Source organism: Phyllostomus hastatus, unplaced genomic scaffold (assembly GCF_019186645.2).
Source record: "Phyllostomus hastatus isolate PE091 unplaced genomic scaffold, TTU_PhHast_1.1 phas_contig_147, whole genome shotgun sequence".
In the NCBI taxonomy this organism is placed as follows: domain Eukaryota; kingdom Metazoa; phylum Chordata; class Mammalia; order Chiroptera; family Phyllostomidae; genus Phyllostomus; species Phyllostomus hastatus.
The window spans coordinates 317,577-344,583 of record NW_025333603.1 but is presented as its reverse complement, the minus strand read 5'-3'; the positions used below and the strand labels follow the sequence as shown (position 1 = coordinate 344,583).

General features: G+C 40.9%; 1 protein-coding gene and 1 long non-coding RNA gene across 3 annotated transcripts in view; both read left to right on the top strand.

Moving 5' to 3' along the window:
- The window catches only part of FGGY (FGGY carbohydrate kinase domain containing), a 390,237-nt gene extending 378,587 nt beyond the window's left edge, over window positions 1-11,650 (top strand). For both annotated transcript variants that reach the window (XM_045857814.1, XM_045857803.1), the window contains exons 15-16: window positions 6,720-6,781; window positions 11,426-11,650. In XM_045857814.1, the coding sequence (XP_045713770.1) occupies window positions 6,720-6,781; window positions 11,426-11,507 (144 nt within the window). In that variant the 3' untranslated portion in view covers window positions 11,508-11,650. The remainder of the gene's footprint in view (window positions 1-6,719; window positions 6,782-11,425) is intronic.
- A 5,613-nt stretch (window positions 11,651-17,263) lies between these two features.
- On the top strand, window positions 17,264-25,286 carry LOC123831458. The gene is made up of 3 exons (XR_006787921.1): window positions 17,264-17,425; window positions 18,000-18,224; window positions 24,582-25,286. It is a non-coding gene; the product is annotated as an uncharacterized LOC123831458 (long non-coding RNA).
- Window positions 25,287-27,007: the final 1,721 nt, after the last annotated feature.

Sequence of the window (27,007 nt, the reverse complement as noted above, 5' to 3'; positions counted from 1 at the left end):
TGCTCGGCTCCGCGTGCTCGGCTCCGCGTGCTCGGCTCCGCGTGCTCTCCCTCCTTTAAAGAGAGTGGCCGTGCTGTCCCTATTCCTCCACAGGACTCTGTAGTCTGTGTATTTCTCTCATATCTCAAGCATTTGCAGCAGACACGGATACTGCTGGCCAGTATCTGCCACACTATGGGACCCAAGGATGAGGTTTGGCATCACAGTGGCCAGGCAAAGTCCTGGAGTCAGAAACTGACTTGAATTCTGCCCATACTACATATTGCTTAATGACCTTGGGCAAGCTCCTTATATTGTTTACTTCCTTGATTCATAATGTGGGGCTAGATGATGATGTCTGTGTCATAAAGTCATTTTGAGGATTAAAAAGGTCATGTACCTAAGCAATTAGCACAGTGCGCAGTCCAAGAGTTAGCACTTGGGAAATGTTAGTTAAACCAGTAGCATAGCAGTGACCATGGAAATGGTCTGCTCAGTCAGTAGATACCACATTTCTTTGATCACACACACTGTCAGTGAAAAAAACTCGAGCCTGCATCCTCAATACATGGAAACTGATTTAAGAAAAGATGTAGACCTGTCCTCTGCTTGTAGATTATGTACATTATAAAACAGGTAAACTATAGCTATCTTCACACTAACATTATGAAGTAGCTAAAGGTACCCTATACATCTATGGCCTATGGCCAGTTACTTTTTTAATGATTTTTAAAATTACTTTTTAAAAAGATTTTTATTTACTTATTTTTAGAAAGAGGGGAAGGGAGGGAGAAAGAGAGGGAGAGAAACATCAATGTGTGGTTGACTCTCATGTGGCCCCCACTGGGGATCTGGTCCACAACTCAGGTAGGTGCCCTGACTGGAAATCAAACTGGTGAACCTTTGGTTTGCAGCCCTTGCTCAATCCACTGAGCTACACCAGCCAGGGCTAAAATTACTTTTGATGATTTCTAAATGCTTGTGTTTGTGCCTGTACATTTTTATCTCAAACAGTAATCTTGATAATTTTTCCCCAATCCTTACCTGACTAGGTCTTCAGTGTTTTTACATTGTAACATGAAGAGCTAACACCAAATAAAAGTGTCACTATTATTTACTTGAGTCTGAATTATCACCATTACCTTTAATACATTGAATCTTTTTCAGCTGGCTGCCCATTTTGTGAGGGTTAGTTTAATAAACTTGATAATGCCTGTGAATCCCTAGACCTTGTAAATGACAACACATAGCAAATCCCTGGCAGCTGTGGACCTAGAAGCACATGCCATGCTGTTGTCCCCTTAGGGATGTAGAGCTCCCATTCTTAGGAAACTTCACACACTCTACATGGCTCGTGACCACGTGATATGGGGTCAAACTAATGGATCTGGTGATAATCTGCATATTAAATGCTGGTCAGGTTGAATTTCCTTAGACTAAAAATCATATAAATGGCACTTCCAATATTTTCTTCTGGTACCCTAATGCAGTATCTTGAGCACGCCCTGGAGTGCACGTATGCCACTTTAGACACACTGGCTTAGATGATCTTACATTGTCCCTGTTGTGAAAGTCACCACCCCTTCATTTAGCCACTGAACCATCATGAACCAAGCACCTATACTGCAAGGACGTATCAGCCTGAGACCTACAGTGACCTAGTTCCTCCCTTCAGGGAGCTCACAGTATACCTTCCACAATGCCAGATCCTTGCTATTCCTGTAGATCGTGTCTCTGGACACTTGCCAAACTTGTGGTGCCCTTTGGTGCCTAAGTCTAGACTTCCCAATAGTCTTCTTAAAAGTCTTAAGGCTGTTGTTCCCCTTCCCCTGGGGAGGAGAGAAGGTACCAGGTCTTCCAATCCCCACATCAGTGTGCCTGCCACTTACGCAGTCCTCATCTTCTCCAAGGGTGCTGAGGAGCCCTTCTTTTTTGTAACCTGATTTCTGTGGGTAACTCATCCCAGTGTAGCTTACGACCCTTTGGTAGCTCCCAAATCAGGCCATATGCATGAGAACTGGGTGTTTCCCGCGCCCACAAAGGCCTGGTGATCTCCAGCCTTGCTCCCAGAGAAGTGGTGAGCAGTGTGTGCAGACTGGGAGCTCGGCCTTGACCCAGCAGGGAAGGGTCAGAACCCATCAATGGCTCCTTTCATGGCCATGGCACAGGGCCCCTATTTTTTCCCTACAGAAACCCTTCACTTGCTTTCAGAAGTAACGATCAAATGTGAACTTTCATGGTTTATTTATAGCTCTGCCTTAGAGAGAGAAAGAAAAGAAGTGATTAAAATGCGATTTTACAAAATATTTTGTTTTTTAAAAAGCTTTCATTGTGTGGGCAAAAAGGAAAGAGAAAAGTCACTGCATTCATTGTGCTGTCTAGACTCTCAAACAAAGAGGGTAGCGTGCTGCAAATTAAGATTGTCCGGCTCCTGCTGCTGACAAAAAGTATGAAATTTGAGGCCAACTTCAAATAGACCCTTTTGAACAGAAATATACTGAGGGGGAGGGGTGACTATATTTAGCACGTGTCAGCATTTCCATAATAAATCCGTATTGTTATGCTGCGGTAATTTCCAGATTTATTGCAGCCAGTGGGTTCATGAGGTTTTGGTTTTATGTTAATTATTTGGAGAAATTAGAAAACTCAGCAGTGCTATTTCTGATGACAGCACTGATTCTCTGGGCATCCTCCTTATTGTGTCAAATACCCGTAATGAGTCCTGCCTCACAGAAGAGAGGAGAGTGAGCACGAGTCATCTTGACTGCCTGTAAGCATAACTTTTTTTTTGAATGTAGTATATTTTTATTTCCCTCAAAACTGTCAAACCAATATAGGCCACTGTAGAAAATGTAGAAAACACACACACCAAAAAAAAACAGAGAGAAAAAAAATTACCCAAATTACCCATGCTCTTGAACCTGTTAACATTTTAATACATGTTGGTCCAGTGTTTATTGTGCACGCATATAAACAAACACAGTTCTTGAGATAAACTTGAGAGACAGCTGTGTTTTTTGCTCCCACTGCCCTTTTACATTTTTGCAGCTATTTTTTCTCTGCCTTGGTTAAAAATTCTGGTGGTTCCACTGCTTTCTTGGATATATACAAAGTCACTTAGATAATACAAGTTTTATGATCCCTTAAGTTGTAAGACATAGCCAAAATTAAAAAATCAGAATATCAAGGAACATATAATAATCATCACTTCAATTTTCACGTAAAGATGAGACATCTCTCCACTCCCCCAGCTGGGTCTGCTGCAAATGAGAGAAGGTGGCTGTGCTCAGTCTTCTTTCTTCCTCATTCACTTTCTCTCCAGTGTGTTACCTTTCCTTGTTCCTCTGAGGTGGCTGGAGGATGTCAGGGAAGAGAGGCCGGGGGTGTAGGAAAGTTCTTCTTTAATAATCTTTGTCATAAATGGGCTTCATGCTCTCTTAGCCTAATAAGTGTTTATAGGCTCCATCATAGATTTTCCAGGAGGACCTCCACTTCTGGAAACCAGTATCTTGTCCTTGTTAATGCCTCTCTATTCTGGTAGAAGGCTTACTCTTCTCTTGATCCTCTGGGAGTCCAGTAGTTTTTCTCAAGCTTCTTTGTGCAGACTCACTCTGTGCCTCATTAGGTGTCCATATCAGACAGTATCTGAGACAACCCATGATAGCTCTCTCACATATGGGCCAGGGTAGGGTCTGTGGGAAACAGTCATGCCTTTTGGAATCTGACAGACTCTGGCAGTGCTGGCTGACCCCAGTGCAACTGTCCCTTCATTTCTACACTGAAACACCAACCAGCCTTCTCTTCCAGACAGAAGTCACACTCAGTCCACTGCACCGCACAGCCTTAGGGACCCACCAAGTTCCCTGTTGGTCTCCGGGAAGCTCTGCTTCTCTTGATTTATGAGGAGGGAGACTTCTCTCAGCCCTCCCCTAGAAGGAGGCCTGATGTGCAATAAACCAACGGCTGTCTCCTAAAAATCTAGCTCTTTTTCTGACTTTCCATGTGGATGAAGGGTTTAAGAGTTGATTCATGGGTCCTCAACCACTCCTTTTTCAAAATCTTCAGGGTGGGCTTTTCCCAGCTCACTTTGGTGTCTTATGTCTGTCATTCTTAGATCTCAGCCAAAACTTCTATTTGAGCATTCTGTCACATGTATGATCCCTAAGTTCATTTATTGTGTACTTTCCCCAAATGTGTACCCTATACGAAATGCTGAGTTTAGCAATTGAAATAACTGTGACAATTCCTGTCTTGTAGGAGCTCACAGTGTAACTGGGGAGACTGATGTGCTAACCAAAAATTTCAGAGCCATGTCTTGATGGCTGGAAGCACAAGTTGCTATAGGAGCAGAAACCTCAATCTAGGAGGGAGGCAGGTAGCAGGATGAGTCAGAAAAAAATCTCCGTGGAGTAGATAGCTGAGCTAAGTTCGATGCTCAGATCTGTGCTTTTTTGAGAAGCAAAATAACCTCTTTTAAAACCTTTGAAATCTGTTGTGGGTGTTTCTCAAAAACAGGCAGAGGTGATGTGAAGAAAGGAAGAATGAATTCCAGGTCTGCCTGTTCCACACATCAGTTAAGTGGGGACCTTCTGTAATACAAATTTCCTGGGTCCCACCCATGAGAGCAATTCTGGAATGTTGTCTCAAGCCTGAGGCCCAAGCTTGACCAAGAGGAATATTCCCTGAGGGACCTTTGGAGAGTTAGGGGAGGGAGAAGAGGGAGATCCTGCCTAGATCACAGCAGAGCAGGACTCTAAAAGGATGAAGCAAGGGCAAGACAGGCGAGTAAGTAGGGAAGTTGGCCATTGGCATTGCAGAGGACATCTTAGCAAGACAGGGGGTTTACTTGAAGGGAATCAGGATTTAGCCTATGAAGGAAAATGTTCTTACACATGTTGGGGTGAGCAGAGCCCTTCAAATAGCCTTGGTAAGTGCAATGCCAGTGATCTTACTCAGGCATATGTGACTGTTTGCACCCTCACAAAATGACCCCGGACAGCCCTTTTTTAGTTTTGCCCTTTCTCCATGATTTTGTTTTCAATAATTTTTTGATGATTTGTAAAGTTCCCTCCTTACTTAGGGCTGCCATTTCCTTTCTGCTGTCCATGTGTTTGCTGCTCTGAGCATTCCTCATCTCCCCCACTCAGCACTTTTAAATCCACTGAGGGCAGATAGCTACTTCAGGTTCTTGTCATCCTTGGGGAAGGGTTGGTTGAGCATCCCGCACAAGTGGAGATCTGTGTAAGTGATTAGCAGATGAAGTTTTCACGTTGAGTAACTATTAAAAGGAAGTTTATCTGCTTTCAACATAGATTTATCACACTCTATTTTGATCATGGTAAATAAATGTCTTTCATTCTATGATGAGCTTCTTGATGAAAGGACCCATCTCTGTATTCTATGTATACATATTGAGTGCTGTGCTTGGCCCAACGAAGGGGCTTGATATGTTTCATGAATATTCTAGGTGCTGAGATTAAGAAGCAAACAGAAAAGCCCTGGCCTCATGTAGCTTATATTCTGGTTAGGGTAAGGACTGGAGAAGGCAGATAAGGTACACATGGACCAGTAAATACATGGCATGTCAGAAGGGAATTAATGATAAATAATAAATGTGTTAGTGTGTGTGTCTATGTGTGTAAGTATAAAAATCACAGGCAAGGATGGGCAGGGGCCACTTGGATGTGTTTGGAAGATGCCCAGGGTCCCTCACATTCTGTGCATCCCCCCACATGCTGCTTTTTACATCCCCCCACATGCTGCTAGCATGTAAGTTTTCCTAGGACAAAGAGCATGTTTTATGCAAGTCTGTGTCCCCAGCACAGTGTCTGGTGCATAGTGAGTAATTAATAAATATATGAAGTAAGAAGTTGTGCATATGTGACCTCAGAATGACTACATTCTTAACAATAAGATTTCAGTAGCTGTCCCTAAGACAGGGCCTATTCTGAGGACCTTTGTCATGCTATTACTTGCAATCTCCCCAGTCAAGTCTGCTGGACTCCAAAGTATGGGTTCACTCCATTCTCCTTAACCTTCCCATAGCTTTAACAGCATTGGGAGCCTGCCCACAGAAACCTAACCATTTCAGTTGCATAATGGAGCCCGAACACAATCTGTGGTTGATCTTGATGCTCTACACGCCAGACCATGTCCACCCAGACGCTGCAACTTACTGTCTGCCTGATTGCTCCACTGTAAAGACAAGAATGTCCTAAAGTCACATTCTGGAACTCAAGTCAACATTTCCTACCCAGAGGTCCCATGTCTGTACCCCCAATTTCAGACTGCTGGGGGGAAAAACAAAGGTGAAATGAAGAGGCCTAAATATTGTATCCTATAGTGCAGGTGCAAAGTGAGTTCCATTCAGTTATTGTTATCTTAAGTAGACAAGGTGCTCAGTGGCTGATTCTGTTGCCTTCTTAAGCACAGGTGTCCAGGCAATGAGAAGGGGAAATAATTCTCTCCCACCATTCCCTGAGAGTGATCACAAAAGCTTCACCTTCTGGGCTGTTTGTGCCCCGGAGGCCTCAACACACAACCATTTATTAAGCCCAGGCTTTGTGTCCATAGATATAACTTTCAGTGTTGGTTGGGGCTTTATTCCCATTACCAGAGAAAATAAGTTGGAAAAAATGGACCAACTCAATATCTTAATGAGAAATGAATTCTAATTAGAATCTCTTTCCTGGGATAAGCCTCACTTTTGTTTAGCTTTCCAACTCTGTTCTTTTTTGTAGGAGGCCATGGCAAGAATGAGCAAAGTTGGGAAAGTTGTGCTTCCCAGACTTCAGGATAAAAGGTAAGTTTATATTTTTTATACTTGCAGTGCTAAGGAATGAAAGCATATAAACACAGGCAGCTCTAAGAGCTGGAATAAACCTTGGAGGTCAACTAATCCAGTCCTTTCATTTAATAGTTGATACAACCAAGTCCCAGAGAGATAAAGTCACTTTCAGTTACCTTTGATCACAAAGCTGGTTAGGGCCAGACCTGGGGGTCAAATACAGACTTCTGAACACTCAGACCAATGTTCTTTTGCCTGGGTCATTAGCAGCATATCTGGTCTCCTCTGTTCTAAAACATGAATCTCTTGTGTCTTCCATTAAAGGACACAGAAGCATCTGTCCATGCTTTCACGCTTTGCATCACTTGGCATTGAGGGCTACATCATGACCTTGAATGGTGTTTTAACCCCAAGTCACAAATCACTAATTTATTGAGCTCCTACTATATTCAAGGTATCATGCTTAGATTTAGAAAGTAATAAGATACAATATTATTTGTGCATAAAGATCATTTCAGAACAAAGGGGTAAGTTCTATGCAGCAGTCCAAGGAATTAAGGAATGTGACCCTGCGGGGGTGAGAGGAGGTTAAGTCTAACTTACTTTAAATGCTTTAAAAAAATTACCTGATAGGACAAGCAGAAGGAATAATATGCAAAGTTATAAAGGTGAGAGCAGAACAGTATGTCAGGTAACCATAAACAGCTCATAATTCTGAAATGCAAAATATGTGAGGGAGTAGGCAGGCTCCCCTCACGGGCAATTTTGAGGCCATGTTGAAGATGTCAGACTTCATCCTGCAGTCAGAATGGAGATACTGAATTTTCAGCAGTGGTCGGACCCGATCAGATGCAGATTTTAGGAAGATTCCTCTTAGAGGATGAATCAAAGGACCTAGGGATGGAAGCAGAGATCAGATGGAAGGCTTTGTCAAAAATGCAGGTGAGAGATGAAAAAGATCTACTAAGTCATGGGTAGTCAGTTTAAAGATGAAGGGACAGTTGTGCAAGGGGCCTTTTATAATATTTTAAAAGTATTTGAGGTTGAGACTTAAAAGCAAAATTCACCTTGTGTGATGGACAGGCAAAGCTGCCGACTCCACCAAAGCACAGTCGGCAAAGTAATCCATGGACAAAGTAATCTAATTTATGTTTATTTTCTTAAAGAAGGTCTCCAAATGAAGTTGGGCGGTTAGCCCTCTGAATAAAACCCCTCTCTAAATACAGGGCTGAAAGGACCTAATGCTGGGGAGCACAACTCAGGAACAGTGAGAGATCTGAGATCCCATATAGGGGGAGCCATGGGCTAGCTGCATCCCTCTTTTGTTGAAATTAGAAACAGATTATTCTTCCCCACGTCTTCTCTGACCCTCCTAAGACTTTTGAGGGAAGTCTGTTTTTAAGTTCTTGCAATAAATCCACGTGCTCCTTTTGCAAAGAATCCTTTGCTTCTTGCAGTCTGCGGGGGGGGAAAACTACCTTTGTGGGGGAGGCTCACACAGTGCTCTAGCACCATCTTCAGGCTGCCTGAAAATTTGCAAGTAGAAAGTGAGCCAGTTTCCCTATGAGTGACTCTCACATCTCCACCTTGTCTCAAATCACATTGTTATCTGTAAGGAATGTGTACTTAGGTCTGTACCACACAAAATCAACTGATTGAGCGTGGGGAGAATTCACTTCATTTTAAAAGTCAGGATCCCAGAAAGCATAATCTAGTAACTATGGTTCAATATACCTTTTAAGATGATCCCAAATCTCATCCAAATTTATCTGTGATCTTAGAGCAGTTTATTAAAAGTGCCCTAGAAATCTTTGTTCATCCAAAGGCATTATCAACAGAGTAAAAAAGCATCCCACAGAATGAGAAAATGTTTGCATATCATATATCTGTTAAGGGATTAATATCCAGAATATCTAGAGGACTTTTAAAACACAACAACAAAAACAAAGAACTTAAATAAAAAGTGGCAAAGGACTTGAATAGACATTTTTCCAAAGAATATATGCAAATGGATTATGAATATATGAAAAAATGCTCAATATGTCTAGTCATTCAGGAAAAGCAAATCAAAAGTATAATGAGAAATCACCTCATACTCATTATGATGGGAACTATCAAAATATGTATATATATATACCAAGTGTTGACAAGAATTTGGGGCAATTGGAACCCTGCACACCATTGGTATATATGAAAATGGTGCAGCCACTGTGGAAAATAGTATGGTGGTTCCTCAAAAATTAAAAATAGAATTACCACTTGATTGGGGTAGTGAACACACAATACAGTGTACAGATGATGTGTTGTAGAATTGTGCACCTGAAACCTGTATGATTTTGTTAACCAGTGTCACCCCAATAAACTCAATAAAAAGGGAAAAAATAGAATTATTATATAGTCCAGAAATTCCACTCCTGGGTATATACCCCAAAGAACTGAAAGCAGGGGTTCAAAGAGATGAACCATGTTCATAGCAGCATAATTCACAGTAGCTAAAATAGAAAAGTAATTCAAGTGTCCATCAATGGATGGGTGGTAAACAAAATATGGCATTCATTCTTACAAAGGAAGAATAGTCTGACATATGCCGCAACATGGATGAACCTCAAGGACATTATTTTAAATGAGTAAGCCCATCACAAAAAGACAAATACTGTATGATTCCACTTATTTAAGATAATTAGAGTAGTCAAACTTATAGAGACAGAAAGTAGAATGTGGTTGCCAGAGGCTGGGGCGAGCGGGAAGTTGGGAGTTATTGTCTAATGGGATGGGGCTTCAGTTTCAAAGATGAGAAGAGTTCTGTGGACAAATGGTGGTGATGGTTGCACAATAAATAATGTGAATGTTCTTAATGCCACTACACTGTACACTTTAAAAAAATGGTGAAAGTGGCAAATTTCATGTTCTGTGTATTTTACCAAAGTAAAACAATTAAATAAAAAGCACAGGGAAAAAACGTGGTTCGGACCTTTGCTATGTGTGTATAAAAAAGGAGAAACATCCATCTCTTGGTATTCTAGGGTAATAAAAGTATGTAAGACATTAGTTCACATTTGTTAGTTCATGGAGTATATTGTGTTGATTTTCTTGCTCAAAACTTTTGTCACTCTCTTACATCAGGAAAACTGAGGCTCAGATAATTTTTTAAAGTTGCTCCAATTCATCCAGCTTTCTGTGCCCGCAAAGCCAGTGTTTTTTCCACTGTACAAAGAATGAGGCCAATAAAGTTGCTGCAAAGTTGTCAGTATTAAAATTGGATGTCTTCAAGTATATGAGAAGCTCCTTTCTCGCAGTTTCAAGATCCCAAGTTAGGAAGTCCATCTCATAGAATGAAAGACTTGCTTAGCATTAAATTGTCATAGACTGTCATAAAAAGGAGAAAATTGCTATTCCCAAAATCATTCTATAATTTATAAATTGGGAGACTCACATAGTGGGTTTTAGTAAAACCCACTTATATCTAGATTAATAATATGGGAATATTAATTTTTAAAAAAGTAGTTACCATAACTAGCACTGATGCCACTTAGAATGAGCCAGGCAGTATTCTAAGTGCTTTTCATAGATTGCCTCATTTAATTTACACTACAGCTCTTCAGATAGATCCTATAATTATTCTCATTTACAAAGGGGAAATTTAGGCACAAACAGATTAAGTAACATATCCAAGGTCACACAGCTCTGTGACAGAGCAAGTAATAGAGCAAGCTGCAATTTAAACCCAGGCCTTGGAATCCACCTCCTAAAGCTAGGTTTGGCCCTGTCATAGCACTTGAGTTAACATAATGCTTAAGGTAGAAATGCTTGTGGGGAGGGAACTCCCATTCATCTACTCAGGATGTTTTCAAATAGAAGTTTCAGAGCTGTTCTTACAACCTCTCTCCCCCAATTAACAAGCTTGCACCAAAGTTCTCTCATGAAGACTTCCTTTCGGAGCACCCCAGAATCTACCAAGACATGCTAACCTGGCTTCACCAATCCCTTACCCCATGTCAGCTCCTCCCAAGCGGGAGGAGTGAGGCCATCTCACTCACTGCCAACACCAGGTTCTGAGAGGTTTCCCCTGGAGAGTCAGCTGAAGAGGACAGGGAGGGCCAGGTCTACTATGGGATTGCCTGGAAGGTAGGGCACAGCTACAGGAAAGGCATTAGTCACATTTTCATGGGGTTTTATTCCCAGATAAAGCAGTCTGCAAAGGAAAGGGAGGTGTGGAATCTGCAAAGGGTGATTAAAATATTTACTCTTGTCCCTGGTAAGGCTGTGGTTTTAAACCAGTTGTCAAATCTGGGGCTAGTCATATATGAAATACTTGTTAAAGCTGGAAATGTGAAAGGTCCTGAGACCTTCAGCACATTACAGAAGAGGCTGTGAAGTCACACCTGAGTTTGAATTCCAGCCCTGCCAATTTTTATTTCTATTACTTTAGATATGCCTTTCTGAGCAAATGTCCTTACTTGTAAAATCAAGATAACAACACTCTATGTAGGTCAGAGATACTAGAGGTAATAATGTCAATTGCTCAGGAAGCTGTAAGCATTAAAAAAAAATGAGGGGTGTCTGCAAAACCATAACAGATATAGTAGCATTCTAAATGTAAGGGGAACCTGTGTAAGAGTTTGTCTGAGATCACTTAACATATTCGTTTGTTTCCCACAGGTATTATGACAAGAAGTATCAAGTATTCCTGAAGCTGGTTGAACACCAGAAGGAGTATGCAGCGATCATGAAAGGGGACTGAACAGAGCTTGCCAGTGCTGGTGGCAGAAGGTTTTCTGGCATTGCACTGTGGACCTCTGTCATTTCATCCTATATTCAGAACATTTAGGTATCATTTCATCGTTCTGTATCGTCTTTTAATAAAGAAAACCAAGACATATGCAACCAGACTAGAGGCTTCCATTTCAGAGTCCCTCCATTATGTACTTGGCAGTCTCCATGGGCACCATCATGGAGGTGGGAGTTTCATGTGGGGTCAAAGGATGTCCTGTGGAATGAGACCTCGGGGATCATTCGGTCCAGGGGAAACTTGTGCTTGTTAATCAGTTCAATGTCAGCCATTAAATGAAAGACTTCCATTGCTTTAGGTAGGACATCTAATGTTTATTCTGTAGGTGGCTAAAAGCTGCTGTTCACTTTTTTTGGAAATAATTTCAAACTTATAGAAGAGTTGCAAAAATAAGAATTATACAAGGAGCAGACAATTATCTAACTTGTACGTTTTAACATTTACCTCATTTGCTTTATCGTCTGTATGTTCTCTTTCTATACACACACGTGTATGCATGTACACATTTTTTATGAGTCATTTGAGAGTAAATTTTAGTAGATTTCACTTTTATATAGCACTTTTATTTAATCTGCCATTCATCTTCCAGTTTTGTCAGTAACTCAATAATGTCCTTTCTGGCACTTTTTCCCTCTTGTACAGGATCCAGTCTAGAATCAGATATTGCATGGAATTGCAAAATCGTCATCTTGCAATCATCATGTTGAAGATAGGTACAGGCAGGAATCGTCAATGGATCCAGGAGGGAATTTTGATGAGTAACGGGGTGTATGCATGTTCTTTAAGTATCTTCTCACAGATTGTTTATTAGTTATAAGAGAGAAAAGAATGTTAACTATACAGGGAAGAAACAGGACAACATCTTGATTAGGTGATCAAAATTAACTTCAGCTGGGAGGATGAACATCACGTGCTTCCAGATGTGATGGCCTGAGTAGGACACAGCATTGCTTTGGCTGGGGGTGCAGAGCCTGAATCTAATCATGAGGAAACATCAGACAAACCCAAAGTGGGCAGCATTCTGTTTTTTTAATGAACTGTATTCTTTAACGATGTCTATGCCATAAAGACAAAGAAAGGCTATGGAAAGTTTCCAGATTAAAGGAAACTAAAGAAACAGGATGGCTAAAAGCTTTTGTTGTAGGAAAACCATTGCTTTAGCTAATAACACAACACACATATGCATGTGTACATATATACACTCATACACACCATCACAAACCCAAGAGTAAATGCTAATGTTGATTCTAAAGCTGTCATAGCCCAGATGATTTTGGGTAGAGAATATATAGGACACCAGCAACATAAGTCAGCAGGTAGAAAAGAGAAAACCAATACAACTCAGTCAACAAAAATCTTTTGGAATACTGATTCTGTGTCAGGTATTGAAGTAAGCACTGGGGTGCAGGGATAAATGAGACATGCAATTGCCTTCAGGGAGCTCCCAGTCTAATGAGAGACGGAAACAATCAAATCGGTGACAGCACATCATGAGCGGTACTGCAGTAAGAGAAGGAGCTGCTGCTGCAGAACACATCAGGCAGTCAAGAAAAGGAGGCAGCGGTGAAGGTTGACAGGTGGGATGAAATGCAACATGACACAATGGCTGTGAGCCCCGGCTTGGCTTTCTTGACCTGGCTTTGCCTCTCACTAGCAATGTGACTTGGAGAAAAGTCCTAATCTTCTTAAGCCTCAGTTTCCTCATTTTGAAAATGAAGGTAATTACTTTACTTTTATGGGTCATAATGAGGATTAAATGACATAATTCCCGTAAAGCACTTATCTCAATTTTCTGGACCATGCTTATCTTTTTGTAAGGCCTGACATCTGGAAGATACTCAGAATAATAACTGAGTAGGCAGGGACTATCATACCCAGTTGAAAAGGGCAGCTCTATAATGCATTCAATAGTATTCAAAGGATATAAAGATCTTGGGTCTAGGAGTGGTCTCGGATGAAGGTGGTGGGTGTGTGAATCCAATCCAGCCATAGGAGGAAGCCCAGTTCATTCACATAGGCCCCAGTCTGAGCTCAGGCTCAGAATCAGAAGGATTGGGGAGTTGAATTCAGCATGTGAGGAGGAGCCAAGTATAGCAAGATCTAGGCAAGATGTCAGGATGGTCAGACAGGCTTACGCTGCTAAAACCGATGGGCTCTGTCTCAGAACCTGGGGCAGGCCTGGGCCTGCTTGTGCAATGCACTGGTGAACGCAGTCTCTATGCATGGCTAAGAACACAGAGGTATGACCGTGAGTCATTACCAACCATTGCCCAAATCCTTCCTGTATATTCTATCTCTCCAGTCCTTACGACATCGCTGAGAGGTAGTCAGCATTAACCTCACATTCCAGTTGAGAAAGTTGAGGCTCAGAGAAGATTAACAACTAGCCTGGAATCTCTCAGGTGATAGTAGAGACAGATCTGTCTGGGTTCAAAGCTTTGGGGGTTGCCTCGTTGTATCAACCGGAGAGGAACTGTGCCCCACCAACTGCTCTTTAGTTACAACCCTGGGTGCTGGTCATTCTCTCAGGCAACTCATATCCAAACAAACCTGACGTAGAGTTCCCATTGCTTTACAGAAGAAGGAAAACACAGAGATAAGGCAAGGAACATGGAAACCCTAGAAATCCTTTCAGTGGTGAGGAACAGCCTGTAACGAGGGCTGAAAGACTTCAGGCAAGACACTAAACCTCTGGCCCTCAGTCTCCCCCTCTGTCAGTGGGGTGACCCTGCTCTCTGCCTCCTGAGGTTGGTGGTAAGGATTCAGGGAAAGAACTGTGCAAAGCCCTGGACTCAGTGCCTTACAGATAATAGGTGCACCACAGATATCGTTTCTACAGTGTTCTCTTTGTGCCACCTGGCTAGAGGGTTAATCCCTAAAAAAATAATTCTGGTTCCTACTATGAAGCCAGTGTTTTAGGAAAATGTAAATGTCTCTATGGATTTCTATAACCATGTGTAGCTCAATAATAAAAATTTTAATGACTCCAATACTCACCTTCTTGCACTGGAAAAGGGTGCTTTATTTAATGCACACATGTAAAGCATAAGTAAATTCAGCTTTTATGAGTAAGAATTATGGTGTGGCCAGAGTGGTTTGTGGGGTTTTTGTTTTGTTTAGTTGCCTCCTGAAAGCTTTCCTTTCAAGTTGAAGCCAGGCTTGCTCAGCCAATCATTTTGCCAAAGAACACATTAGGGTTTTTAGTTTTGGTCAAAAATACTTCCCATATGTGAAGAACGTAAACGTGACTTTCCAAAGAGCCTAAGAGAACAAAAGCTGGGGGAGAGAAATGGGGGAGAAAAGACAAGGAGGACAGAATGGTGTGACATGGTACAGAGCTGCTGTTGACTACAGGACCCAGAGCCGGGGTGTGCTGGACTCCAAATGAGGTGTCTAGAAGAGACCCCCTCTCATGGGGACACCCAGATTGGCTTGGTCTTTACAGGCAGTGCAGTGTATGTTGTTGCCAGTTTCACTGAGGATGGAGGGTTAAAGGGGTGCATGTTCCAAAGGGAGAGTAAACATATTGTAGGACACTCCTCAAAACTTCCAGCTTTGAGAAGGTACTGAATCAGCAGGTAAGGGTAACAAGTTGGAACATGAAGATCCCAATGTTAGCGTGGTCCACTATCTGACAGGCTGGAAAACAGTCATGTTACTCGGGTTACTTATTTATCCTCTGCCACTGGCCTGTGAGCTTTTGTAGGGCACCCACCCTCATAGGACCTGTGTTGTGTGCACCTAAACGGTTCCCGGCAGGGATGGGTGCTCAATAAATAAAGCACACAAGACATTTTTATGCACAAAGAAGACTGGTAGAACTAAAAATATCTACAAAATATCTCACTTCCAGGTCATCCTATGATAGGAATTTATGTGCCTTACCTTAAGCAACATATAAATCTTCAAAATGTGACATGGTCATTAAGGATTTAAAAAGTTATGCCTTATACCTAACAACTTGCTTTTAGTTTTTTTTTTTATTATGTGCATATGCACGCACACACAAATACATAACCACACACCTCATTTTGGGTTGTAGGTCAAGTTTAGAAATCTGTGAATTTTCAGTGTTGTTACAAACCATTTCCTCTATGATCTCTTATGGGAAACTAATTGCTTCATAGTCCAGAAATACCCATTGTTCACTAGGGCTGCAGTACATGTGCTTTCAGAATTCAAGGGCATAGTTACAGATAATTACCATCAAAGGATTTTAAATGAAGGACATTGTCGCTAAACAAGAAACTAATGACTGAGCGGAGCTGTGTAATGTAATTATGTTTAAGATGGGCCTTCTGATGAATTACAGAAGAATCTTTGTGCTGTCTCATGTCTCCATAAATGCACTTAACTGCCATTGACAGTAATAGGAGGGATTCTTGAATATAAAAAGCTTTTTCTTCGTTTCCAATTTCTAGAGGGAGAACTTAAAAAGAAGAAGTACATTTTTAAAAAGGGTGTCTCTCCCAGTACTTCTGAACATTTAACAATTATATGAAATTTGCAAAACAAAAGTAATTTAAATAGAAACAACTGCTAATAACTCACATTTTTTAACCTTATGGTTAATTTTCATCTGCACAGAAAATCATTTAAAATTACATAGTAGAATAAATGCTTCTAAAGACCTAATTTTTATTTGCTTAAGTCATGCCTGAAATACTGATTAGAAATGTTTCCTTATTAAAATCTAGGGTAAGCCTGGCTCTTTGCTATGTAACTTTAATACATATGAAATGGAAAATGTTTTATTTATTAATCTCTGGTATTAGGCAAAGTCAATAATGATGCCTTCCATTTGAATATTTCTTTACAGTTTCCATGGTGATTGTACATACATTATCTTAGCTGCTCCTCATAATAAATTAATGAGGTTGGCCTGACAAAGGTTGGGATCCCTTTTTACGAATACAAAAACCATGGCTCCAAGAGTTTAAGTAATTGTCCTACAGTCAGTAGCTGAAACATGGAGGCAGGACCACTCTGCTGCTTCTGCCTAAGTAAATTCAATTAGCTAATTTGTGTAACAGAGGATGATTCATTAACTTGCTAATTGCTCTCTTCTTCATGGTTCCTTTCTATAGCAGATGCATAAATATCTGGGAGGCTCCTTGTGATGCTCATTGGTTGATTAGTGTTATTTCTATCAGTAAGCAAAGAATGTAGTAAAGTAAGAAAGCCTCAAGCCATGGAATCCTTGCCTTCAGATCACAGCTTCCCTGCTTACTAATGGACATAGTGCATGAATTCATGCGAGCTAGTTAACCTGTGAGTCTCTGTTCCTTATCTGTAAAGTGGGACAAAAGAAAATCTGCCTCAAGGCTTATGTGAAAAACAAATGGGATGATATTTCAAAGTGCTGGCACAGTGCCTGATGTGAAAGAGAAATACAAGTACCAGTTTTCTCTTCCACCAATCCATTTTTATATTACAGAATTTCTAGAAGCATTGCTTCTAGTCAAGTTAGACAACTTCATATCCAGTGTCTACAGGTGAAACTTCTATGTTCCATCAGCAACAACCAACCATTATTAGGCTGTTACTATTTCAGGTGTGCTGGAATAGTTCCTGTTGATGCCTAAAGGGGCCAGCATCTGTCTGAGGAGAGAGGGGGACATATGTAGAAAGAGATGTAATCAAAGAAATCTTGTGTTAGGTGCCCAGTATGATAATAAGCCACATGGAAGGCTAATATACCTGCATTCAGTTGCTAGGTCCTACAAGAGGCCCAAGGATGCCAGTAACAAAGGTCTATCTGGAAAGACTCATCTAGAAATGATGAAAGCTGAAATATGTCTAGCCCTGCCTTTCTCGGCGTTGCTAAACGGCAGCTACTAAAGACTTTCGACTGAAGCTCCATCCCTGTGGTAAGCCAGGCCATATATACCCTGTTCAGACCAGCCTCAACTCTTCCCCATCCAGTGAGCCTGGAATTCCTCTTTCTGTCATTAGCCTTTAAACACCTGATACTTGACCTAATCACAGGCTTCTCCCTTAAAATACAAACACATTTGTCCAATCTGGCGTGACATCTTGAAATTGCACAATTATCCGTATGCTAGGCATAAAGAGAAATGTTGAGTCCCCTCACGTGGTTCCCTGCATTATTCCTAAGCCATTTGTTGAAGTCCATGCCTTGCATTACATTTCATGCTACCTGTAATCTTCCTGAGCTCAGGCTTTGTTTACCTATTCTCTTATTTATGAGCTCACTACTCCCTTTAAATTTGACTTTTGAAACTATCTTCCTGGATAGAACCTTAGCTCTTTTTCAGCCATAGGTTTGTTAAATTCTCCTTCCTGCTGCTTTGACTTAACAAATCATGTCCTCCATCCCACCTGGCCCCAGAAAGCCCTCCCTCAAGTTAAACTGTATGGAAGGCTTGTCTACCTGCACTTGGCAAATAGCAACTAAAGGTATGTGTTTGATTTGTCTTTCAGTTTCCCTCCTAGGGCTGGAATCCTGGCTTGAATTTTCGGCTGATTGGATGGAACCCTGACATTACCTAGTGCTTACCAGTTCTCTCCCCTGGGACCAAATCCAGTGTCTGTAACCCTCCAGCCACCTGGGCTGTGCTTCTGCCCAGACAGACCTCCGAGAGAATCCAAGGCACTCAAGCATACTTTCTGGCTAGAAACTCCTGTTGCTATGCAAACTACACTGATGTAAGATCACCATTGAAGATTTTCTCAGAGTACTTTCTGTTTCTGGGCCTGTTTCTGTTTCTGTTTCTGGTGGCTGAGTGGGCTCTTGTGACCAGTTCTTTTAACGTGCTATGAGAATTGATAGGTGTTATTTCTGGACAAAGTCTTTGATTGTCAGTGTGAGAATACCCAGAGCTTTCTTTTCTCCTCCATAGTAACCTACAGTGTTCCAGATGGGGATTCTCCCCCAGCCGGGATTCCAGAGTGAAGATGACTCAGAGCAGAGCCCCCAACCAACCCAAAACGAACATATAGATTGAGACATACACTTTTGTTGTGGAAAAAACTGAAGTTTCAAAATTGTTTCCTTCCTCAGCATAGTCTTTCCTATCCTTGTTACTATGCCTTATAACTGATATGCTTCACACTATTAGGGCCACCCTGACCCATATGAGACTAAGTCTGTCATGATCACAACAGCATGTTCGATTGTGCTTAGGGGAAAGACTTGTAACTAAATCAATACCCTTGGTCCCATTGTTACAGAACACAACAAGGGGTGCCTGGGACGATATACTATTATTGAAAGAAGGCCCCGGGTCCGTTATGTCCGCCGCCAGAGGAAAGACGTCTCTCAATGCCAGAGATTCATGAAAAGGAAAGAAATGTTTATTTAATGCTATACAGACTTTAAGTAGTGACCTAATGTCTTCATCAAAAATCCTAAAGTCCCTTAAAACACCCACAAACAGACACAGTCCTTCCTTCCTTCCCCCTTTGCCCAGTCCAGAGTACCGTATCTCAGGAAAGGAAATAGAAGGCTATGGCTCAGGCAGTCCTCTGGTTCTTCCCAGTTAATACTCCATCTCGACTGGGAGACCTCCTTGGGTTCCCGGCACCCTCAGCTGAGTCACCGGGATCTCTGCTAAAACCAGGTGGTGGTTCCCCTTCTAAAGCTGTGGGGGTCCCCACTCTGTCCAGGCCGCGTGGTTCTCCCTCTCAGGGATGCGGGAGTCTTCACTCTGCTAAAGCTGTGTGGCTCTCTCTCCAATGGCCGTGATCCTCTCTGCACCTCCACAGCCACATGGTTCTCTCCCTCTCAGGGCTGTGCATGGCTCTCCTTCTCAAAGCAGCATGGTTCTCCCCCCTAATGGTCACCAAGTCTGGGTTTTAAATCCCCGCGGCCAATCTTCCTCTGCAGCCTCATTTCCGACTCCTCCCACACTCGGCTTCACACGCCAGAATTCATATCCTTCCAGCTTTACTGGGCTGCCATCATGAGTCTGGGCAGGTGTGGCCCCATGTCCTGGAGCCAATCTTCTCTGAGCTCCCACGCAGGTGCTGTAGCTTGGGGAATCTGCCCCCAGTCACGTCTTGGTGGGGAGGTTACTTCCATTCCCCTGGCTCAGGGCATGGCCACAGCTATTTAACATATCTAAGCGACCAGCCAAAGGCTATAGATATGTTAAATGACCACACCAGAGCTTAGCTGCAAGGCTGTTGCTATGCAAAACAGCTCTCAATGGCCCTGCTCCATTTGTCCCTTCCCCCAACCCACACCCTGGGGGTGGGGGGTGGAGACATCTTAAAATCTCCTGGACACCTTAAGTTCTGGACCCCATTTCAAATGCCCATTTGGGGTCCCCCATCTTGGCTGCACCCTGTAACACCATCCCTGAATAACCCATTATGCTTCCTTTTCCCATTAGCATGTGTTGACCTCTTAATCTCACAAGAGTCAGAAGGACACTTACTCTATTCCAGAATTTTCAAAGAGATTATCAGTTGGGATAGTGTTTAGCTGCAAGTGATAATAACCTATTTGACAGTGGCATATATGATGGTTATTTCCTTATTAAGAAATAGTGAGACAAGCGGTCATCAAGTTGACTTGTGGACTCAATAATTCCATCAAAGCCCCAAGGCTTTTTTATCCTTCTGTTCCCCTGGCTTCAGTCAGCTGGCTTTTGACCCCAGGTTTGTTACTTCCTGATTGCAAGATGCTGCCTCTTTTAGAGGCATCTTATTTTTCAGGTAACAGCATCCAAAGAATAACAGGACCACCTCTCTATGCCATCTTTTTTTTTCTTTTATCAAGGAAGAGCCTCCCAAAAGACTTCTTAGGTCTCATTGGCCAGATTCTGCATCACAGCCTGCTATGTGAGATTGTCAAGACTGGCTTAGAGAACTCATGATGCCCTGGGACTGGATGTATTGCTGTCCCAGCAGAATCATGCTTCTTTTAGAAAGGGAAAGGAAGGAAGGGTTGTTGTATAGACAGCCAACAGAGTTTTCCAGAATAATAATAGGTTTTACTTGGAGAAAAAAAGAGCAATAGTGAGTTAAGTTTGAATAACACTTGAATTACACAGGCTTCATTATTTTAGTGTATTTTAGGATAGTCCTAATATTTGTTGTGAATCTCCTAGAGAGATAAGTTGTAAAGCATCTCTAAGACTTGACCTGAGAAGATCTGAGAAGTTTTTGTACAGAGCATTTTATTTCATTCATTTAGTTGCATGCTAACTAACCAAGAGTTTGTAATGTTTTGATCTGAGTTGTATGAATGTTTCTTTCATGTTATCTGTGAATAAGTGGTTTATTCAGTGAATTAATGACAACTAAGTGAAATACATTTCTTTGCCTAATTATAGAAACAAAATGCTATTCACTACTATCTCAATTTACTTTATTAACTTTATTACATCAAATATTGTCTTACAAATGAATGTTACTAATTATCTATGTCTAAACTAGACACTAAAAATAGGCTCAATGATGACCTCTATTTAGAAATACATTATAAGAAGTCTTTCAATTAAATTAAATTGTCCTTTCAGTTAAATTAAATTGGAGCTTTAGAAGCACCAGAGATTAAGCCATTGGGATAGCAGGTGTCAAATCCTAACTAGTAATACAATCCTTCATTTCCTTGTGATTTTGTTTTAGATTGAGCATTTCCATTTATTCTAACTTTGAAGTCTTCCTCCTATTATACATGCCAGATGGAAAAGTCCCTCATCACACACAGCAGCCTGATATTCCACTCTCACCTTCCCTCCCAGTGCACACTCTAACCTTACACCACACATACACACATAACAACACGGACAACTTTAACATATTGGTAAGACTTTGGCTAAAGAAGAGTAAAACCTTTCTCCTTGAGACCAAGCAAATACCAAAAGAAAATGTATTTAACATTAGCCATTTTGTGACATGTGACATTACTAATACTAAATTTCATGTCTTACATCGAAGTGGAGCAGATTTAAATTCCACTATCATATAGAAATTTTAATACCATCCCTTTGACAATATGCTTCTAAGATTTTTGGTTTAGTATACTTTAGTGATTTTAAAAGAAGTTTTGGCATGCACTAGAAGATAAAAATGTGTTACAATTAAACAGGATTTGAAGAAACCATAGTTGAATTATGTTAATAGCAAACATGTGCTTATTTTTTGTGCAAATGTGCATTTTCCTCTTTAACATCTACATAGTAATTTTTAAAGTATAAATTGCAAAACATATGGCTTAGCTGTTCTACACAGGTGTTATGTAGTGCTGGAGAACATATTGTGCTTATATGTCTTCAACCATATGCTTCAATCCTGCTCTTCTTACAACAAATACTTTATAGACTTCCTGCTATTTATATCAGGAACATGTATTTGGCCTTGATATCACCTGCTCTTTTTAGTACAGAGACTTACCAGGAAACTTCTGGGAGCTTATAAAATCTACAGGAAATAAATACAATCTTGACTTTGTTATTAAGGTGATTGAGTTGGTAAGGAAGTAGTTAAAAAATTTTTATGATTTTAAGTGTAGAATGAGATAACAGTGTGTTACCATTTTAAGCCTTTCCTTATTATTTTATTCCCCAAGACCTTTTTGCATCTGTATAAAACCTTAACTCTGCATGTTAAAAAATTACTACTTCTCATACCATACTTTAATCACAATTCTCATTTTCAAGAATTACATTCCATGTACCAGTAACAGTAACTAATAAATAATAAATAGTAGCTTACATTGGATAAATACTATCATAGACTTTTGGGTCATATTAAAATAACACTAGAACCATCATCCCATCCAACTTCAGATCCATGGTTCCTCTAACCCAGTGATTCTCACTCCCAGGTGTGTATTAGAATTACCTGGTGAGCTGGGGCTCCATCTCCAGAGATTCTGTTCTGGGATGTGGCCTGATGTCAGTATGTTTGAAAACCCTGAGTAATTCTAAAGTGCAGTTGGCATTAAGAACCATTGCAATCTAACTATGGCTACAACCTCCTGCGGTGTCCAGGATGGGGCTCTGTGGAACGAGAATGAGAGAATATCCTTCAGGGTATACACTTAACACCACCATCACCAACAATGACAAGCCATTCAGTGCAAACATGCGAGATTGGATTTTATTCATTACTTTTTTAATCTTTAAAAAACACTATAATGGGTCTACTATTGCCCTCATTTTTATCGATGAATAAACTGAAGCACCAAGAAGTTAAGTAAATTAGCAATAGTTATGGAGTCAGTAAATAGTGAAGCCAGGACTCAAACTAAATCTGCATGAAAGCAAAATGCATACTCTTCATAATGTTACACTTTAGATATAGTTTCTTCATGATTCTTAGTTAAAAGTAGGCTGCTGTCTAGGCTGAGCAGATAACTTCTTAATATCAGCCTGTGACGACAGACATTTCCATTATTCTTCATCAAAGAGCCACCTCTAGGGAAGTAGCCACTACCAGGGTTATTTTTACATGAGATCAAGAAGCAGGGCTGTCCACCCCACAGTTTGTGGGCTACATGCAGCCCAGGATGGCCATGAATGTGGCCCAACACAAAATTGTAAATTTACTTGAAACCTTTATTTTGCTCATCAGTTTTTATTAGTGTTTGTGTGTTTAATGTGTGGCCAAAGCAACTCTTCTTCTTCCAGTGTGGCCCAGAGATGCCAAAAGTTTGGACATTCTAGGATTGCATTTTACATGAAAGTGCAACCTAAGACTACAGGTTGGTTATGATCACTAGCTAGTGGTAGTGCTTTAAAGAGAAGTACACATTTTAAGTGCAGCAATCAATATTTGATAGGCACAGACTACTTCTTTCAGGATTGTCTAGAATTTCTATACAGGAATTACTTAGGGGACTATATATGCTAGAAAGGGTGAAATAGCAGACTTGTCATAAAACTCCTTTTTAAGTCCTTTCTATAAGAATGAGAAAACGTCAACTGTCCAGGTAAGAGAATTGAGGAGAAAACTGGTGGGAATTGTGGAAAAGCCAAAGCCCACTCACTAGAGAAAACATATTTTTCACTGCTGCTGCCCTTCAGGTAGATAAGGATGTTTATGTAACCATCTGATCCAGGTTAAAAGGAATGAATTAGGTACTCTGTAAGTGAAAGTATCTTTATAAGAAAATATTATTTCTATTAGTATCCCCTTTGAAAGGAATCTCTCCCATAGGAAAGGTTTCCCATACATCGTCACTCTTCCTCCCTCCAAACCTAGGTTCTAATTACATCTAACAGCTCCCTAGCTAACTTTTTGCCTATATCCCTCTTTCATTTAAACTAGCCTGACTACGCTGCCATCTCATCATCAACTCTCTCAACTTGTCTTTCACTTGGTTATCTATTTTGAAGAGTAAAATTGAATAAATGGAAGGTCATGGTGAGGTCTTAACTAGGGGTATAGAAGTAGAGTCCATCACTGTGTGAGAAGCTGGAAGACAAATGCCAAAGTGATGTTCTGGAAGAGATACCAAGGTCAAGGGTAGGATAGCAGGCCAAGTTAGTTGTTATTCACAAAGGCTAGGTGAGGAATAGATGTGAGATACAGAGCCCAACTGAGGAAGACAGAGAGCAAGGACTCAAAGGAAAGGTAGTTTAAATGAATGTTGGAGACAAAATGCTTATGACAATAGCATTTTTTTGTATGAAGTTCCAAAATGAGTGAGCCAGTAGCTTTAAAGGGCTGGAATGGTATGGACACCACTGCTCTGGCTCTAATACTTGGATATACTTCTGAACAGGGGATGCTCTTCAGCCCATATAACCCCTAGTGGATCCATCACTGGGACTGGCTAGTGTATCACTGGGATTCTGAAACTTCCTTCTCCTATAAGATTTTTTTAGATCAGTCCAGAAGGGAGTGGTACATGAGTAATCCTAAACAGGCTCCTCCTTCTAAATTACCCAGTACCCTGAAGCCCATGATTGTTCACAGCACACTGCTATGTAACAAATACTTAGGAAAACAACCAGTGTCTCTGCCTATGGTAGCACTGGAAAACCTGTCTCCAGAGTTATAATCAGTCTGAAAAACAGAGAATGTCACCATACCTTTTGTTTGTTTCAGAATCTAACCAGGAAATAGAGGCCACTTGAACATCCATTCCAGGGATTTCAAAATTGGGAAGATGTTACACGGGCAACGGAGGAATGGAGAGTCAAATAGAGGACAGGGAGGCAACCCAGAGAATAATTACAGAATGAAGCCACTAAGACCCTTGACTGGAGGGACAGAGGAAGAAGTGGTGTTACTGGTCCCTGGGCAGAAACTAAGAGCCTGACAGGACTGTGCATGGAGAGATGGAGCTGCTGCTGGAGTCGCTGCCCAAGACAGAAGAGAGGGATGAAAACCGCTGGCTTCTCCCTCCTCTCATCCTCCAGTCTCCCACCAGGCCTCCCATTAGCCATATTCAGCTGGAAACCAGATGAAGTAGGGGCTGAGAAAGGCAGCTTGCAGGGATCAGCCACTGCAAATACAGAACAGAGCAGGGGAGAGTGGAAGACCTGCCTGAGGGCAAACTACCCTGGAGAAGCTAAGCAGTCTTCTTTGTCACCTTCACCACTAATCAAAGTACGGGTCCTTAGACATACTCCATATTATTAGTATTGCTCCTTGCTTCATTTCCACACTTTAGCCTTACACTTTGAGATCCTTATGCCAATCCATTTGCTGTGCCTTAGGGAGTTCCCATTCATTCATACTACTCTGTACCCTGAACCTCTTCTCCAAACGCTCGCTCTTTCTGACTTTAATTGAATCATAAATAATCACATTTGGCAAAAAAATCTTGTGTCATTCATTCTCTCATGTAACAGTGATATATTAAATGGGAATTATATTGATAATAACTAACTTTGTACTTTGCATGTGTTTTACACATATTAAGCTGTGTCACAACCACCTTATGTTCCTTTTTATAAATCAGAACACTGAGACATGCGGCTCTTATAAGAAACTTGCTAGTAACATAGTTCATAAGTAGCAGAGCCAGGAACTAAACATGCAGCCAGGCTCTAGAGCCCAAAGTGTTGTCCAGCACACATCCCTGTTAGAAATGGACATGCAATAGTGACCACTACAGAGATGATCCCTGCTAATGGAGGTACAGTTTAGGGGGAGAAAATATTTCTAACTTCTCATTTTGAAATAATTGTAGTTTTATGGAATTTACAGAACAGTTGGAAACAGTACAGATAGTTTCCACATGCATTTCCTCTTGCTTCCCCGAACATTATCTTCCACGGCCTGAGCATATTTATCATCACTAAGCAGTTAACACTGGTACAATACTATTAACTGAATTACAGACTTTAATAGACTTCACCAGTTTTTCCCACTAGTGTTTTTGTTCCAGGATCCCCTTCAGGATATTGCATTTAGTCATCATGTCTCCTTCATCTTCTCCTGTCTCTGACAGCTTCTCAGAATTCCTTTTTTTAAAAAATTTAATCTTCATTGTATTTTTCCAGTACCATTTAGTCCCCTTAGTCCTCCTCCCCGCAGTGATCACCACACTGTTGTCCGTGTCTATGAGTCCTTTTTCCTTTTTGCTCAATTCCTCCACCCCTTAGCCAACTAGCTATCATCTGTCATCCTTTGTTTTTTATGACCTTGACACTCTTGAAAATTACTGGATAGGTGTTTTGTAGGAAATCCTCAGTTTGGGATTACCTGATGTTTTCTCAGAATAGACGGAAGTTAGGGAATTTGGGGATGAATAATATAAAGGTCAAGGGCCCTTCTCATCACATCATATCAAGGACACATGCCATAGTATAAACCCGATTTATCACTGGTGATATTAGCCTCAATCATTTAGTTAAGATAGTTTACTTCAGATTTCTTTACTGTAAAGTTACTATTTTTTTCTGTTTTCACATTCTACTACTTAGAATGGAATGACTAAGTCTCACCCATACTCAGGGAAAGAGAGGAATTAAGCTCTATTTCCTGAACTGGGGAGCAACCCATTATTATTTGTAATTCTTCTGTTAGGAAATATTTGTCCGTTTTCTTCCAATTATTTTTCTAGTTTATTCAATCATTTATATCAGCATAGAGTTATGGATGTTTATTTTATTCTTTAGGTTATAATCTAGTACTATCATTATTTATTTTGTTTCTCAAATTGTTCTACTTTTGGCTACCAGGACCTATTTCAGTTTAACACACAATGTCCTTTCCATGTGTCACCATATTTAAAAGCATTTCTTTGTTTTCTGTCACTGCAAGATGCTTCAGGTACATCATATATATTCCCTGCCTCAACTTTGGAATAAGTCATTCTCCAAAGGAGCCTTGGTTCCTTTATTGGAGAATGGAATTAGAAACCAAGCCCACTCAGTGGTCAATGCCAGAGAATTCATGTATGTGTTGTACTAACCCACATATATACCATAAGAAGACTTTAAGTAAATAAGAATACAAATAGGTTTTTACAAATGCCATGAAGAAAAATGTCATATTCTATGATGGAATTACAGGTGTGCCCT